Source organism: Gymnoscopelus microlampas, assembly GCF_963454915.1.
Source record: "Gymnoscopelus microlampas genome assembly, chromosome: 15".
Classification (NCBI taxonomy): domain Eukaryota; kingdom Metazoa; phylum Chordata; class Actinopteri; order Myctophiformes; family Myctophidae; genus Gymnoscopelus; species Gymnoscopelus microlampas.
Window position 1 is genome coordinate 38,936,160 of NC_139952.1, and position 17,925 is coordinate 38,954,084.

General features: G+C 43.3%; 1 protein-coding gene across 1 annotated transcript; it reads right to left on the bottom strand.

Annotated features, from left to right (window-relative positions):
* Positions 1 to 1,737: 1,737 nt before the first annotated feature.
* Positions 1,738 to 17,594, bottom strand: LOC311062148 (uncharacterized protein). The gene is made up of 10 exons (XM_084080981.1): positions 17,566 to 17,594; positions 15,946 to 16,054; positions 14,698 to 14,853; positions 14,323 to 14,451; positions 13,282 to 13,402; positions 9,969 to 10,144; positions 8,249 to 9,599; positions 6,960 to 7,109; positions 5,876 to 6,043; positions 1,738 to 5,092 (listed from the first exon to the last, which is right to left on the bottom strand). Exons 2-10 carry the CDS (start codon positions 16,012 to 16,014, stop codon positions 4,488 to 4,490), a joined length of 2,925 nt encoding a protein of 974 aa, XP_083937107.1. The 5' UTR covers positions 16,015 to 16,054; positions 17,566 to 17,594; the 3' UTR covers positions 1,738 to 4,487.
* Between the last annotated feature and the right edge of the window lie 331 nt (positions 17,595 to 17,925).

Here is a 17,925-nt window from a genome sequence, read left to right on the forward strand (position 1 = left end):
TCCCTGGAGATGTCCTTCCCCTTCTCTGCCCTGTTTCGGTCTCCTAGTAAAATAAAAAGTCTAAAAACTGATTAATAATACAATTTTTAGGATATAACTGTGTTCATAATTGGGTTATGGACATCAGTTTTTCAAGGCAAATTGTAAATTTAAAACTAACAGATCACAGCATTTATGGTGGGTCAATGTACCTTTGTGTGCACATGGCCCTCTTGTGGTAATGCTAAACAAATACAGATTAAGAACCTCATACTTTGCCCAACACAGCAGCACTGTGAAACATGACCAGAAAGCAGAACTACTATGCACATTTTTTTAAATAAAATAACCCACCAAAAGCAACATTAAAATGCATGCCTAGTAACACAAACAGCTAAAATGAACACAGCTTGGTCCTGGGGACCAAGCTGTGTTCATTCTAGTCTAATTGAGACCCCCACTAAATGCAATTCATTCACTTATGGAATATAGAACTGCAATTACTGATTATTTTAGTATTCCTTCAATTACCTTTTCAATTAATCTAACATAGGACGTTCTTTTATACTTTGTTTAGTGTTTTAAACAAATTCTATTTTTTTTTTTGATTAATTTTTGCACCCCTAGTATCAGGTGTCTTACTTGTTTGTAGTTTACCAAAGAGCGATTCTCAGGTCCAGTCCTGGATACTTTTCTACAAGTTTTCTACTCTATTAGGGCTGCAACAAGTTAATAGTGCAAATAGTTAAAATAAATAGCCGATCTACAAGCACGATGCGTTTTTACTTTTGAGGATGTAAATCTGATATTTTCTATATTTTTGAGGACATTGTGCTGCGAAGTCGTAATACATTTTTTTTTATAATTGTAAATTATTCGATATATCTAAAATGTTTGATAGCATAATCCTTAAGAACATAATAGATATATAGTTGCAGCCTGCTGACATCCACGGCTGATCCTCAAAATGACACTTGAATAGCAGAACACAAAGCTTGATGACTGAGGAAAGGGAACACAGAAATCTAAATCAGTCACCAGTATTGAATCATTTTATTTCTCACACATGTACCACCACAGTTGACAACACAGCCTCAACTTTGAATGCACAATAAAATATATATTTTTTAAATCTCATATAAAAATTATAGTGATACTAGCTATGATTGGAACAAAACAAAAAGAGCCATCGATCTGTACTGTAATTGGTCACTTTGATAACAAAGTGGCTGAAAACACAATGATTTGTTAAAGACGTTTCTCTGAACTGCTTTGAACGGACCGAGCAAAAGAACACAAGCCATCGACAACTCAAACACTATGCACCCCATGGAGAGGTGACCTTGTGTTTGGAGAGGTAAACATTGATTACTAAGACTGCAGCTACCATAATGGAGAGAATCAAAAGTAGAGAAAATGCCTTGCTTCTGTTGCACGGCAGGATGTTCAAATTACAACGTTAACCACTTAAGCCCTAATTTATCCTGTACTTTGTCGTATGACTGTGTCACCCGGACACAATAATATTATGAACAGGATTTCAAGTGGAAATGGTGTCACACAATCAGTGACACGGTCATACGATTAATAATAAGATTGCAGACCCTTATCCCAAAATGGTTTCTCTGGGAAAAAAGGTCAAGTCAAGGGTTTCACAGAACATGGGGCCAAGAGAAACCCAAACTTTGGAATGAGTTTTTATCTTCACTACAGTCATAAATGTACATTGTGCATTACCTTGTCAAAATAATTTTATTAAACCAATTTATGTCTCTTGTTCAGATTATGTCAACACACACACACACACACACACACTCACGTTTGTATTACTAACGTTTGCATTACTATAGTTGTGAGGATATCAACATTTCAGGATGGCAATTATAATATAGTCGCCGATGTACAAGCTCACAGTGCTTTGTTCTGCGGCGCGTTGTGAGCTTGTAGATCTATTTTTGGTGTGCAACACCGGCGTGCAACTAAATAGGAATCGGGCAGAAGTCTAAACTAAATACCTAATCCTAAACCTTTTTTAAACCATGAAACAACCGTTCCTCCTGTGAGGACGCTGGAAAATGTTCCTCACGATGTCCATTTCTCAAACTCTACTTTATTTGTGGGGACATTTGGCCCTCATATAAGTATAGTAATACAATAATGTGTGCGCACACACACACACACACACACACACACACACACACACACACACACACGCACACAATTATCATCTCTGACAGCATGCACATTGAAGAAAATGATATGTTTTAATTCGGTTTTCATTCAGCTAACAGCTACAGTACGTCATAGTACTTCATCTCTAACGACACTGGATACAGATGTAATAAATAGGAGGAGAATGAATACAAAAAGACTTACGAACCAAACAAGGAAGATAAAAAGCCACGATTGGTTATCGAGTTGATGGACGATGCCATATTGGGAGAAACAGGTATTTTGCCCCCCATGTGGATCTAGTCCAATCAGATCTCAAGGAGAGGGGCCTGTCACATGGTGACAAGCGCTTGCTACTGTCAGATTGGTTGTGTAAAGCAGTGGTTCTCAACCTGTGGGCCGGGACACCCCCAGGGGTAAGAAAGAGGCAAACATTGTGAAAATATCCGATCTACATGCTCGCAACACAAGCCGTTGTGATCTTGTAGATCAGCTGTTTTCACAATTTTCCTGTAATTTTCCTCTGTGGAACCGAGTCAAACAAAATGTAATGCCTCAACTCCTACAATTCCAAATGCTTGTCAGGGTGGGGGGTCCCCAGTTCACACATATGATTATTTTGGGGGGTCGCGGGACTCGCGGCCTGAAAAGGTTGAGAACCACTGCTATAATGGAGGTTCTCAAACCTTTTAATTTCAAGGAGCCCTTAACTGTGAGAGTGTACAAATGGAACCTCATACTCTCTCACACACACACCTGTAAGCGTCCATTTGGTTCCAAACTATCAATTATTTAGCTGGGGACCCCCTGGAAACCCCTCAAGGACCCCCGGACCCCACTTTGAGAACCACTGTTGTGAAGCAAACAAATTCCACGACGAGGAATGTACTGTGAAGATTTCTGGTTTCAAACTGATTTCCCCCAAATATTGCCCAAATATTCCATACAAAAAATTATAAATAAATCAAGTAATCAATCAATAAATAGATCAATAAATAGTTACTCATGATTGTAACACTCTCATATATAGTTCTCAAGGTTTAACTGTGATAATACTCCCACTATTTACACAAAACACAACATATACACGCATGTGCACGTACAGTCACACCCTCGCACATACTGTACAACACAGCCGCGAAAACACACGTAATGCAATCTCGCAAACTGTGCACTTATTTGTAATGTAGTTTCTAGATCAATTCTGGAATCGCTGTAGAGAGAGATACAATAATTGTGTATACTGTAAAGGACCATGCGGTCTCAGTTATAGACGCTGTAACCAAAATGTACGACTTTAGTGTTTTATATTATGTTTTTACAGGTAGCCTTGGAGAACCAGACAAAGTAGTTTTCATTCTAGCCGCCTAAAAACAAATCAGGGACTAAGTTTAACCAGGGAAAACCCATATGGAAACGGTAAACCCCAGCATCCGCGGAAAATAGCCGATTGGCAAGCTCACAACGAGTCACGCTGCGACACGTTGAGAGCTTGTCTGGTGGCTATTTTCAGCGAAGATGTTTAATGTCTAGCGAAAACAGAAAAGTAACCAGTATAGAGCCCTGAGGGATTCCGATGAACAACTTATGGGGTTTAAGTGGTCAACTATTAGAATAGAGAACTAGGTCCAGTCTGGGTCCCCCAAGGCCTGCCGATGAGAATCATTGCTTTTGTATTAAGGGCAGTTACTGCCAAACACAAATATGCTTTCTTTGCTTTGTGAAAAGGGGAACCGGTTGTTCATGCCAACTGCCATCACAGATAGTAGCAAGGCCCCTCATTTATAACAAGCATGAATATGCTGAAGCCCATGGCGCAGTGGTGTTGCCATTCAGGCTTTGCGCATGCCATGCGCCGTTGAAGTTTGTCCATGACTGTCCATTATTGTCATGTCCACGGCGCCTTGCAGGCCGGTGCAGTGGTACAAACAACAGTGGTTGCAAATAACCGCCCGCAGCCTTTTCGTGTGTATGTACAATATTGATCGAAGCATACAAAATGGTCTTTAATACGGTCTGGCTCTGGACAGTGACAATATGATTTCTTTTTCTTTCTTTCACTTGGGGAACCAAATCAAACTGAGATAAATTTAGGTTCAGTTGAATGGCTTTTTAGTTCCCAACAGAAGTGAAGGAAGTGAAGTCATTTTGTTACTGCGATTAATTCTTTACTATATTGGCTGTATACATTTTAACCATATGCATTAACGGGTGGACGGGTCTTGATATAATTTGAAGCAAGCAGTGGAGCTGGCTTGTTTCGTGTGCAATTGGAAAAAACAAAACAAAAACACTTCATTTGTTAGATTGAAAGGAGAGGTTTACACGTCAAGTTGTCAGAGGAGGAACGGATTGGTGTCCTTTATGGGCGTGGTCTCACCTAATCCACTGCCCAGGAACACCTGGGGCTGCAAGGGGACCCCCCCTCGCATCTGTGGAATGGAACCTCCCGCGGCAGTGAATCCTGCCCGAGGACCTCCTCCAGTGGCACCGGGATGTACCACTCCAGCCGCCATGAAGGGGGTGGCCCCCCGGGATGCCATCAGAGGATTTCCCCCCGCGAAGTTGGCCTGTACCATTCCAGCCCCCATGTAGCTGGACGGGACAATATTAACTTCCATCGAAGGAATTCCCCCCATGGCAGCGGGCTGTACCATACTGCCTCCAAAGAAGGGGGGATACATACTACTATGAGGTCCCAATGTAGGCATAACATGGCCGGAGGGAGACGTTCCCATGGAACGGGAAGGTAGCTGAAATGGGGAAGTCCCCAAAGTGGCAGGGGGAAACCCAAAGGAGGAGGAGGAGGACGCGGGAACATAACCAAAAGGACTCGAGTGTAGGGCTGATGGCGCCCCAGTAAAGGACACCCCTGAAGTGGGCATGGTTCGACCCAAGAAGGGGCCACCAGCACCAGCCGCAGCTGTGCCCTTTAAAACACCTGGGAAAAGGTACAAATTGGAACAGCGACAGAATCGGAAGTGGAGAGGATGGGGAGGAGGGGGGATTGAGGGAGGGGCATACAGTACAAAGCATTCCAATAAGAGAGAAATGAAGCGGAGCAGAGTAGAGACAGAGGGAGGAGAAGAGTTACAACTTGAAGCTCATTAAATGTACACTAGCTTATCTATCTATACAGGGCCATTACAATAGCTCACTGAAGCTAACAGTTACCGTACATATACATATATAACCACCACAGCTATGCACTACAGTAGGGACACACAGGGAAAGGCATGGCTAAGCGAAAACACTTGTCACTGCTAGCTTGTCATACAAACCTTTTGCTGAATATATATATAATATTATATTTGTACTCTCTCTTCCCCCTCTCTCTTTCTCTCGTATCTGGAATTCAGACCCACCAGGGCTGACTAGGTTGAATACTACGCATTTAAACCCATTAGAATCGCCTGGGTTTCAGGGATCTCCCCAAGAGATTCTTCCATTGTCGAGTCAGTTCAAACAAAGCCCAGCTCAAACTGCTAAAAAATACTTGGGTTTATAGTTTAAATACATACATTTTTCCCCTCTGTTCTACTTGGATGTTGTGGCTGATGTCACACACCACATGCAAAAATAAAAGTGCACCTAAATTTGTCCCAACGAACTAAAACTATGATCAAAAACACAAATGGCGCTCAAATGCTCGTCCCCTGGGCCTTCTCGATGTGAAGATACGGGGCTTACAGTAGCGTTATCCTCCTGCTCTACCTCTCCTTACCGGGGCTTGGTGTCTGTGGGAGGGTGAGTGTGCTGGTGAGGGGGGGTTGTTTGGGCTGAGGGTCAAAGGAGAGGAGAGAGTCCAAGTTGACGAGTGACGCTCCGGCCGAGCCCAGGAACGCCGCCGTCTTTCGGGCCAACTCCCCCTCCTGTGCTGCTTGCTTATTATCTGCAATGACATAAAGGTCCAATTCTCTGCTCTAAAAGGTGTTTTCTAGCGGTTGCAGGTGGCGGTGGGACGGTGGGCAGGTTTCAGGGGGACACACAGGGTCAGGGGGGGTAAAGAGAAGAGAGCAGAGCGGAAGACAAGAGTTAATTGATTAAAGTCGTTAAGCGAGAGGCGATTGATGGATGGAAGATGGGAGTGAAACCAAGGTGGTGGATGGGAGAGGTGACATGTGAGGTGGTAAGCTGTAGCAGAAGCGTGCCCTCTCTCACTCACACACACACACACACACACACACACACACACACACACACGAGAGTGCACCTGAAAACTCGCATGTGCACCCAGCATTCACCCTAGTGTCCAGCCAACTGGCTTTACAAAGAAATGTGCCTGCAATGTATTAATCACAAGCAGCATGCACTCAGTCAGAATAAAGGTCCTTACACACCAGGATCCGAAAATGTGTCTGTGAATATTTCACATCAAACTATTCATCTGGTAACGCCTCATTCATACAGGTTGATGCCATCATTCGTGGTGAAAAATCAACGTAGTTTCGAAAAAACAATTATTGTCCCCTTATAGTCACGTTGTGTGTGGATGTACTCAAGATACAAACAGCAGCTTGAATGTGAATTAATCGCACTAAAAGAACAACGCTCCCGATGTGTAAGGACCGTAAAAGTTACAATCAGTAGCTCTATTGTTATTGGCTCTAGATTATTGGATTAATGGGTGGTTTTGCAAGTGCATATGAATTACACAGAAACATCCAAAACAAGTGAATAAATAACTGATTTAAAGCAGAGTACAGCAGATCAGTAGAGCATAAGATGGGAAGATGAATGGAAGGGTGGGTGGATGGATAGATGAACAGACTGAAATGCCCAGACAGAATTATGCAGAGGAGACTCACCTGTGCCGTTGCTCGGTGCGTCGCTTGGCGTGCCCCAGGGGTCACCGCTAGTGGTTTTAGAGGCCCCGTCTCCAAAGGGGTCATCGGCGGCGGCGCCAGTAGGCGGGGCAGGAGAACCCCATGCATCGTCGCTGTTGGCTGCCGTGGGAGCTAAAGCACATGAGATGTAAGTGTTAACGTGTTCTGGCTCAAAGAAGGTACACAAATACTAGGGTTAGACAGAAGTCCCGAGCTGAGCGTGCTCCACTGTCAATAGTTTCAGAGAAGGACAGATGTGAACAGATATAGAAACAATCCGCATTCTTTTTAATGTCATTATTTACCGCAGCAGCAGTCTCTCAATATAAAACTACCATAACAAAAAAAACTGAAAAAAAGATTTAGAGCAGGGGTCGGCAAGTACGTTTGGCCTGGGGCCAATTATTTTCTGAGCCATTAGATGGCAGGTTAGAACACATCTGTAGACAGTAGTGATGCGCGGGTCGGGTTTTTTCATTACCCGCCCCGCCACGGAACCCAACCCGCCTCAACCCGCACGCGAACCCATATATAAATCTATGGCTCAACCCGCCTCTTATTAGGAATAAAGACAAAACAAGAGCATGTGATTTTGTATTTATTTTTTGCGTGTGAGAGCGGCTGACCCGCTCACCCGCAGCCCGCATAATTGCCACTGAAATTCTGACTCGACCCAGCCGCGCCGCGGGTTGACCCGCGGGTTACGGGTCAACCCGCGCATCACTAGTAGACAGTCACGCTTCTGTTCAAACAAGAGCTGCTTGCTTCATACTTCAAGGTCTCTGCTTAGAACAGAGAGAAACAATGTATCGTTTAAGGCACGTGAAACAGTTTTCTATTCCTTTTTTAACATGAGAAGTTTTTCATCCAAATATCTTAAGAGTAACGTTGACAGTGAAAACAGAACATTCAAAGAAGAATGCAAAGAGAACTGCAGTATGCGTTCATCCTAACCGGTTTCATCGATGTAGAACCATTGCTGTACATATCCTACTGTCCGTCAGCTAATATTCATTATTTACTAAATAATTTTCCGGGCCAGATATTAATCGTTGACGGGGCCAGTTCTGGCCCGCCTGTTGCCTACCACTGATCTTGAGACATAACATAATGATAGATGCATGCACATTACACAAAAAGACAATGAAATACCTTGCATTAAACTGCAGGGAAAGCTGGTTATTTCTGTAGCCAAACTATATGATTTTCTTCCAACTCTTTCATTATGTTCTCCTCAAACACCTCTGTTGCTATGACTTCATCACTCTTACCTGCTGTACCCCACGGGTCACCGTCTGGTTTGGATGTGGCCCCAAACGGGTCGCCGCCGGCGTTGGTAGGGGAGGCGGCTGTGGCCCCGACTCCCCAAGGATCTCCCTGTGCTTTCGTCCCGGACGGCGGCCCCCAGGGGTCGGCGCTAGCGGTAGGCGAGCTGGCCGGGTCCCCCCACGCGCCTAAATTGTCTTTTGACGAAGAGACGGCCATGGAAGCGCCGAATGGGTCAGAGTCTTTGGGCGGACTGGACGGCGATGCGAAGGGAGCTTCCTTAGGCGGTGTAGTCGTCAGTGGTGCACCGAAGGGGTCATCTTGAGGGGCGTTTGACGGTGAGGAGAAAGGGTCTTCTTTAGGTGGTGTTGTGGGTGCCATGAACGGGTCTTCTTTAGGTGGCGTTGTGGGTGCCATGAATGGGTCTCCTTTAGGTGGTGTTGTGGGTGCTGCAAATGGATCTTCTTTAGGTGGTGTTGTAGTAGGTGCGGCGAATGGGTCTTCTTTAGGTGGTGTAGTAGGTGCAGTGAATGGTGGTGTCGTAGGTGCAGCGAATGGATCTTCTTTGGGTGGTGTTGATGCTGGGGCAGTAAAAATATCAGCATTGTCTGCTGGTGCGGTGAACGGGTCATCTTTTGTTGCATTGAATGGGTCGTTCTTTGGAGTACTGAATGGATCATCTTTAGCCGTGTTGAATGGATCATTTTTAGGTGTGTTAAATGGATCATTTTTAGGTGTGTTGAATGGATCATTTTTAGGTGTATTGAATGGATCATCTTTAGGTGTGTTAAATGGATCATCTTTAGGGGTGCTAAATGGATCATCTTTAGGTGTATTGAATGGATCATCCTTTGGCGTATTAAACGGGTCAACTTTTGGTGCATTGAAGGGGTCATCTTTGTCTTTTGGGGCAGCAAACGGATCCCCCTTGTCTGGTGCAGCAAACGGGTCAGCACCATCTGTGGATGCATCGAACCGGTCAGCCTTAGGTGCGCCGAAAGGATCCGAGTCATTTTTCCGTGTGAACGGGTCACCTCCGTCCTTTGGCGCACGAAATGGATCAGGTTCATCCCTTGGTGCAGCGAAGGGATCTTCTCCATTTTTCGACGCCGTGAATGGATCTTCGTCTTTCGCCGCTGTAAAAGGATCCTCCTCCGGTTTGGCCGCAGCACCCCAGGGATCGCTGCTGACTTTCGCTGCTGCGGCTGTGGGTTTGGCTGGCGCCCCCCAGGCGTCGCTGGCCTCCTGTTCTTCGGCCTCTTCCTCTTCTTTTGACGATCCTGCCCAGGCTGCTGGTTTGGGCCCATCACCTTTCCCAGCATCCTCCCACTTCAGCTCGTCCTCACTCAGCTTGCCCTATAGAGACAAGGACACAAGGAGTGAAAATATATTGAGGCCTTTATATTCATAAAACATGTTCCTGAATCCTAATTTAGTTGATTATTAAACTAATTCGTGGCGCGCTACAAGCTTGTACATCTGCTATTTTTTAACATTTTTGAAAGATCTTGAAAGTTTGAAAAGATTGCATTTTTTAAACACAACTCTTTTCTTCTGGGGGTCCCTGGCCAAATATATATCAATTTGGGGGTCCTTGGCACTAAACAGTTTGAGAACTACTGAATTAGAAAGCATTTGTAGAATCTGCCTCAGGTTTTAATGGGTTTTAACAAAACTCTTGTAAAACAATTAAAAAGGTCTTTCAATAGCGCTCAGTCTGCTCACCCTTCTCTCGGTCTCTTTCTTCTCATGCTCCACTCTGACACGCTCTTGTTTGCGAGCCTCAAAGGAAGCCGTTATTTCAGCCACTGAGGGGATGTTGTCCAGAGAGGGGAGACCACTGGCCCCAGGGGTGTAGACAGGCTTGTAGTTGGGGTCTTTCTGGGGGTCGGTGGATGAAGCTGATTGAAAGAAAAGAGGACGATGGGTAGAGAGAGGACAGTGTGATTTTAAATATGTCACAGACGAAAGTACCAACAAGGAGGACACACTGGTACAGGTATTTTTGGTAGGCTTATAAATAGCAGTTCACTCAGACAACTATTGGGACTGAATTCAACACATTTACTGAGCATAAATATTATATTTTAACATAGATATCTATAAGCATAAGTTTTGTATCAAGCCTCTGTCACTCTCTCAACTTATTCATTCCCTGTAAGCATTCAAATAGATATAATGGATAACAATCTGCCAAATAATGTTACAGGAAATGAAATGGCAAGTCCCCAAAGGGGTTTAATAGAAACGGTGGGATTGTAAACCTTCATGAGGCAGCACTGCAATGGTAAAGCACAGTGAGCAGCAAGAATCCACTATCACCGTCACTACAATCCCCCCCCCCACTTCCTATCTTTTATTGAATGTTCTACAAATATTTTTCACTCGAGTTTGTGACATTGTTTTAAGTTTCTGTGTATTGTGGCTGGGGCAGCAATTTAATGGACGCCATGAATGCCATGGCTGCAGCACGACTCTTGTGAAATAAAAGGCTCTTTTCATTTTTTATTTCAGACTATGCATTAAAAATATCATCCTTAACCTCTAAGTTCAATTCATTATTTGTGTGGATTTATCCGATAGTCTGCCCTGGCATTTGGCCTTTGTGCCCTTAAAAACTCCAAAAGACAGACGTGTCTCGTATTGTCAAATACTTAGTTCATCAAACCATTTTGATTTAAAAACAAATTAATTTTATCATACCATTATATACTACTCTCTTAGTGGTGTTGAGGGGGTCTTAAACGGTATAACACAGGCTTATAGTTTCAAGGGAGTGATTGCAATAGAGATTCACCAAGAGATCATGGCTGGATAATGCTGAGAACTGATGCCAAGCGATAAGAATTACAAGAATTAAAATAACACTTACATCAATCAGTTTGACAATAGCAATTAGACATAATTCAGACTTAAAAATAAATAAATATAAGTATATATTAATTTAATACTAATCTCCGCACCAAACTTTGTACGCACGATGCCAGTAGGCCATTTATTTCCTGTTTTATACATTTCAAAAAAGTTTTAACTAAAATGTTATAATGGAAGTTAAAGGGGCTGCGATCACGTTCAACCTTGCCAAAATCTATAGTCATACGTCATAGATACATCCAGACAACTGACGTCATAGAGGACTGATGACACAGCCTCAGGCTGGTCACATTAAAGGAGTAGTTCACCCAAAAATGTATTATTTTCTATCAATTACGCAGCCCATGAAGCGTTGAGTTCATGGAGACTTATTTTTTCGCATTCCTAAGTCTCCTGACCAGCCATTCATCATGGTCATCGAATTATTGGCTTGGGAATGCGACAAAAACAAAAGAATCTCCATGAATTCAAGGCTTCATGAGGTGTGTAACTGACAGAAAATAAGTAATTTTGCGGGTGAACTACTCCTTTACATGTAAGTCCTCCCTTTGTGGATCTACCATGCAGATTTGACCTGTGGCAGTTTGAAAACTACGAATGATGGAGTTTGCACAAAAACAAATTTCACACACTTCTTTACACCTGTAAACCTGTGATGTGACAATCAAATTGATTCCGATTCTGTCCGAGATCCATATTGGAGCCAAGTCTGAGATCCTCCACACTGGGGCCGCGCCATTTCTATCTCGAGATCCACATAATGTATCATCTGCCATGTTTTCTACCAGTGTGTCGGGAGCTAAACTCTCAAACCACTGGACTGACCGAGACTGTCCAAAGGTTGAATATGATGTGGCTGTTAGCTTTGTCCAGATATTAAGCCTCTCCTGCAGACCGTGTCAGAATATGAGTCGTGTTTATTCATTCAGTCATCTTAGATGACCTTATTAGCTTTGTCTAGAGGTTGCGACAAGATTGAAAACGTATCTGCATTTGTTTCTGGAATATATGACCGTACAAGAATTATGAGACAAAAAAATTAAATACCAATAAAATGTACAAGTAAAAAAGATTTCAAATCTAAAATTAAATAAAGTGTTTCCAAGCTAGTAATCTAAAACAAACGTCTGCAAATGTGAGGGCTGAAATAACAGTCAAGCAATAGGGGTTGAGACACTGAGGTCAAGACGGTGTTAGTTTCCTAACTTCAGAAACTCCCATTCCCTGTTGTCTAGAGGGCACACGTGTCTGGTCTTCAACCAGCGAGAGATACAGTGGAAGTGGAAAGCGTGATTGCAGACGCCCCAGGCAACTTTACACTCCTCAGTCGGGTTACTACTAGTGCCTTGCATGGCCTGGCACTCTATACAGGGATCCATGATGTGATTGCGGCAGATGGCACAGTTGTCCACTACAATGTCCCAGGACCACAATGCCACAGCCCTCCACTTCTTCACTTCAAAGTGTTTCTTGCTAGCTCTGCTGCTGATGCTGTTCTTGGCATTTGTTGTGCTAACATCCATAGCTGTGTTGCAGTCCTGAAAATAACTTCTCCCACTATAGTAGTTTTACACAACAAACCTGATGATGTGATAACGATGATAATAATAATTCTTCTTCACCTCGGTCCCTTTTAAACAAACCTCTCACGTCATCAACTAAAACGTCAGCCCCCCCGCCAAAAAAAAAGGGTTTCACATGTCTCCAGGCTGGCAATCGGAAATATCAGGTAACAATGGCAACTGGGGCAGGGGTACAACGGTTAATCCAACTAATCGATTAAAAAAGATTTATACTGATAATAATAATTTAATACAAGAATCGATAAATAATCAATTATTATCTATTATGGGCATGTTATTATATGCCATTTTGTACTATTCTTTTACAACTCTGGTGGTTATTCGAGTCATCGATATATGAATTTGCTTTTATGACGTCAGGGATCTCCGTATATGGCCATAAAAGGAACTAGGACAGAGAGAGAGACACAGAGATCTCCATACAGAATGAGCATATAAAGGGACACAGACAGACAGATACAGATCTCCATACATGGGCATGAAAGGGACACGGGTATCGCATAACTGGGTGGGGCATGTAATCCAAACTTGCATCGTTCCCGATGCGAGGCCTTAATGGGCTAGATGCTTTCATTTCTCACCAGCCGCATTCTTTGAGGTCTTCTCTCTGGTCTTGACGGCAAAGTCTCTCTCCTGCTTCAGCTTCTCATCGTCCTCCATGAGAACTAGGACAACCTTGGCCTTTTCTCTGACATTTCCACCCTGTGGATTGAAGATGCAGCAGTTCATTAGATGTGTCAGAATCAAATGTAGCACTGTAACATTTGCACCCTGTGGATTGAAGATGCATCAGTTTATTAGATGTATCTGAATCAAATGTAGCACTGTAATCCATTACTATGAAAATCCCCAATTACATAAACCAGAGCCTGCAGGAGACAGGCTTGCATTATAGCTCCTCACATCAGAACATTTAAGTCCTAGTGGCTAAAGCACTGATCATATAATCAAAACATCCAGGGTTTGAGTCCTGCTTGAAATCTGTGTTGCATGTCACCTCAACCCCAACTTCCTATCGCACTCCAAAAGCCCTAAAATATCAAATTAATTCACAATATCTTGTCTGACTGTATGGCGCGTGTCCGCTATGACCCAGGGGGTGTGAACGGTTTCCGAGAACCGAAAAAACAGGAATGTCGGGGCGCCTATGGCTTAGTGATTAAGGTGCATACCACATATAGGCTCTAAGCCTGACAGCGAGCCGTGGGTTTAATTCCCGAACCCAACTGCTGCTTGTCACTCCCTCCGTTTCCCGTCATTCTCAACAATACAATCCAATAAAGGCATAAAATCACAAAAGATCTCTCGACCTCCCCCCCAGTAATTCATCTGTTTGTCCACGGGAAGATGCACCAATTAAAACCTCTGTGTGTTTTGGAGGGGTGTGGGCACCGGCTTCCCTGATTGGCCAACCCGACCCGTCGGCTTCACTGATTGGCTGAGCTTTGCGTCACGCTTGTAGTTCTACCTCTTCACCAATACAAATGGCGGCGTGTGAGAAAATGTGAGATAAGCCTGAGACTCTCCAACATGGCAGACGACATACATATTATCAGCAGTGTGCTGCTGTAACGGTAGTGGTTGCTAGGCAACAGCATCACCAGGAAGTCAGCAATCGTCACCTGATCTTTGCCATCCTTCTCGACATAGCGGAACTCTGTGAGAGCTTTGACGATGTAGACGTTGTCCGTCATCTTCAGGAGCACCCGGTCATCACCCGTCTTTAACAGGTACTCCAGCAGGGTCAGTGACTGAAGCAAAAATACAAAAAAAACACCAACAATAATGAACAGAAAATATGTATATTAGGTATATTTATATATATACACTTTAATTATACACTGAACAAGTAAATACAAAATACATAAACAGAACTTTATTTTATTTAACCACTTAAGCCCTATTCCAAATGTTCAAAAATAAGACACGGACCGCCCATTTATTTTTTACATCTGTGGGAACCCATTCTACACCGAAAACCTGAGTGTGCCACTGACCTTGTGGATGTGTCTCCAGTTCTTGTCGTCTTTCAGACGCTTCCAGAGCATGGTCATGATCTCGTTACAGGCCACCACGTTGTAGGTCAGGTCTGAGATGTCGGCCATCTGAGAGCTGGACGGACCCCAGGGGTCATTGGACGTGGCCTCCCTCACCTGAAAGAAACAGAAACAGTCGAGTGAAATGGATTAGCAAGTGTAACCTAAAAGCAACCTGGACTAATAACAAAAAATGGGGAAGTTAGGGTGATAATACAGTTGAAACAAAAAGGGGAAATGTTACAGTCTGACATATCCATTAGATTATATTGCTGAGACCTGGTAGAGATTAAGTCCAAAACATAAAACAAAAGTAGCAGTTCTCTTGTTTCGAGCTTGTGGATCTGCTACTTTTGTGTGGCACTGTAGTATGATCAATTCAAGTAGGGCATTCATTTACGAAAAAAGTTTAAAAAAACACCAAAACGTAGAATATGGAGATAAGAGCGATATATAGCAACAACTAAAATGACACAGAGGCATTCCCAGCTTGAAAGGTTTAACAATGTATAGGTGTAACAGGTCTAAATGTTTTAATGGAAGATTGAAAGGGTACTCAAATCGAGTTGCGACACAGCCAGGTTATGCCCTCTGTCTTTATTTTCTTCACTGGCAGTAAGCTGAGCAGCAGACAGTGAAGGAGAGGCAAATATGGACACGGGAATAAGTCTGAGCCAGCTAAACTGAGTATAGGCCTCTACTGTACGTCCTTGGAGCTGTAAACTTTACACTGCATTTTCATATTCCGCAGCAATAAATGTATTTGAATGAACAATATTAATAGAAATTTAGGCTCCCATTATAAACAATTAAAAACATGCGCTGCGCATCTTGGTGGACACAAGAGGTCCATCATGTAGTTCTGGAGGCGAGTGTCATAACTGCTGTGCCATCTATAGGCACAAGCGAAAGCACTGCAAAGCAGAACGCCCGCAACACTCGAGATTGCACAAAAGTCTCAAGGTGCACGGCTCAACAATATCATGAAACTGAGAAAACAGCCAGCACACAATAAATGTCATTTTCACAGTTTTATTTACCTCTCCACGGACAGGTCTTCCTCAGCGTTGAGCTGTTCAGTTGAAACACGTCCGTTGTGAAAAAGGACATTTATTGTGTGTTGGCCGTTTTCTCAGTTTCTATCTATAAGCAAACACCATTAAGATATTTTATGGGTAAAATGGCCCTTGTGAGTCGGGCTATCCTTACCTTGACCTCTGCCTCAGAGTAGTTCTGGACCAGGTTCTTCAGCTGTCTGCGTAGCATGGAGGACGTCATGGTGTCTGTTGGGAGGACGCGGGGATCAAACCACCGGGATCTAAATGGACAGTACCAACAGAGGACAGAGGAGAAGTGCTTTTCGTACAGCTCCCTTGATTCAATGAATCAAACACGATATATTTAATACGGTGCTACCGTTTTTAATGGTCAAAAAACCCTAACCCAAATATAACTCTCTCCCTTATGCTCTCACTTTACCTCTATCCTGATCTCTTCTCACGGAATACTACAAAATTATGGCACGAACAAAAAAAACAAAAAAAATCACTACTTTCTTTACACCTTTGCAATATTGTCGTTAGTCACCTCTGCATACATTACAATATATACAGTAGTGTATTTGCCAATATTAACTTGACACCCTGAAATTCCTCTATATGCTGTATAGCCTTTTTAGAGTGCCACCCCTAGATTTTCACTGGCGACAGCAGGCCCCTCTGACTAAACACGTCCAGCAGGTAGCACTGCAATGAAACACATTCTACTAATAATGTGTAAGTAAGTAAAATGAACACACACACACACACACACACACACACACACACACACCCCTTCTACATGGATCCTTACAGGTCTGTAACTCTGAGAATTATGGGGGTCCTTGACATTTAAAGGTGTGAGAACCACCGGCGTAGCTGAATTATTACACCCTCATTCTGTTCTCTCTTCCCCCTGACTGACTGCATCAACCCCCCCAGCACAGCAGGAACCAGATCCTACAACTACAAGGATCAATCTGACGCACATCACTGGCTGCTATTGAGTGACACAAACAATCGGCAAAAACAGGGAGGCAGCTCGGAGAACGAGGTTGTGTGATTACAAAGACACCAAACATCTGATAAGGCAAGCATGTCCAAACATACAGTACGTTGCAGAAACGACAGTCTGTGACAGTGGGTCAGGCTTGCGACAGAACAAGTCAACACAGTACACAGTTCTTCTACACAGTAAAATCCTCAATGTTAATCTAACTCCGTGTTAATACATTTAACCAAATGGACCCTTACCCATGTGTAACTCTTAAAATTAGACACGGGCTGGTCTACTTGGTTTCATTTGTAGGCTAGTACCCAGTCACAGAGACAGGATTTTACAGTGTTATTGCGTGCACTATCTGCCTGGTTTTACACTGGACCTATAGTGGCGAGCATCCAGTCAGGGTCACATACATGCTAGCTACGGTGCGACAGAGAATGAATGATCCTCCTTTGAGACACAAACTTAGCATTGCCCATTGGCCGTCAAAAGCATCGTTATCTTACACACACAGTGGGGTTTATCATTAGTGTCACGACTCCTTTTTCAGCACCTTGGACAGCGAACTGAAGATAGCTAGCGGTTAGCATCATCGACCAATAACGGCTAGTATAGTAAGTGATTGTTTTCAAGCCGAGCTGCCACCAAAAAACGACCTTTAACAACTACGTAAATGGATGTAATCATTTAAGGGGGAACCATGCGGGCTTTGCTTCAACGTTACGTGCAAAACACAGCCGCGGATTAATGCAAATAATGCAATTTTGAAGCAAAAATAACAGCACTAACCCCTTGACGCTGCCTTCAGGAACCGTCGAGGAGGATGAAGCGATGATGACTTCCGCTTCCGCAGTATACGACACCTGCCAGGCCACGCCCCCAAACTTTAGATGGCATTTAGAAACATAGTGTTTCCCTATTTAAACATTTAGACAGTGGTGGAAGAAATACTCCGATATTTTACTTAAGTAAAAGTAGCAATAGGCCTACTACAATATAAAAAATACTCTGTTACAACTAAAAGGCCTGTGTTCAAAATGTTACTTGAGTAAAAGTACAAAAGTATTGGCTTCAAAATATACTTAAAGTACCTAAAGTAAAAGTACTAATATGTTTATTTTGTGAACATAGCAGACCATACAGGCTCAC

Excerpts from the sequence above, each read along its gene's own strand:
- LOC311062148 (XM_084080981.1), bottom strand. The coding sequence starts at position 16,014 with ATGACGTCCTCCATGCTACGCAGACAGCTGAAGAACCTGGTCCAGAAC. Across the intron at positions 14,452-14,697 it reads ACTGGAGACACATCCACAAG|TCACTGACCCTGCTGGAGTA; the intron begins GTCAGTGGCACA and ends TTTTTGCTTCAG. Across the intron at positions 7,110-8,248 it reads TGACCCGTGGGGTACAGCAG|CTCCCACGGCAGCCAACAGC; the intron begins GTAAGAGTGATG and ends CATGTGCTTTAG.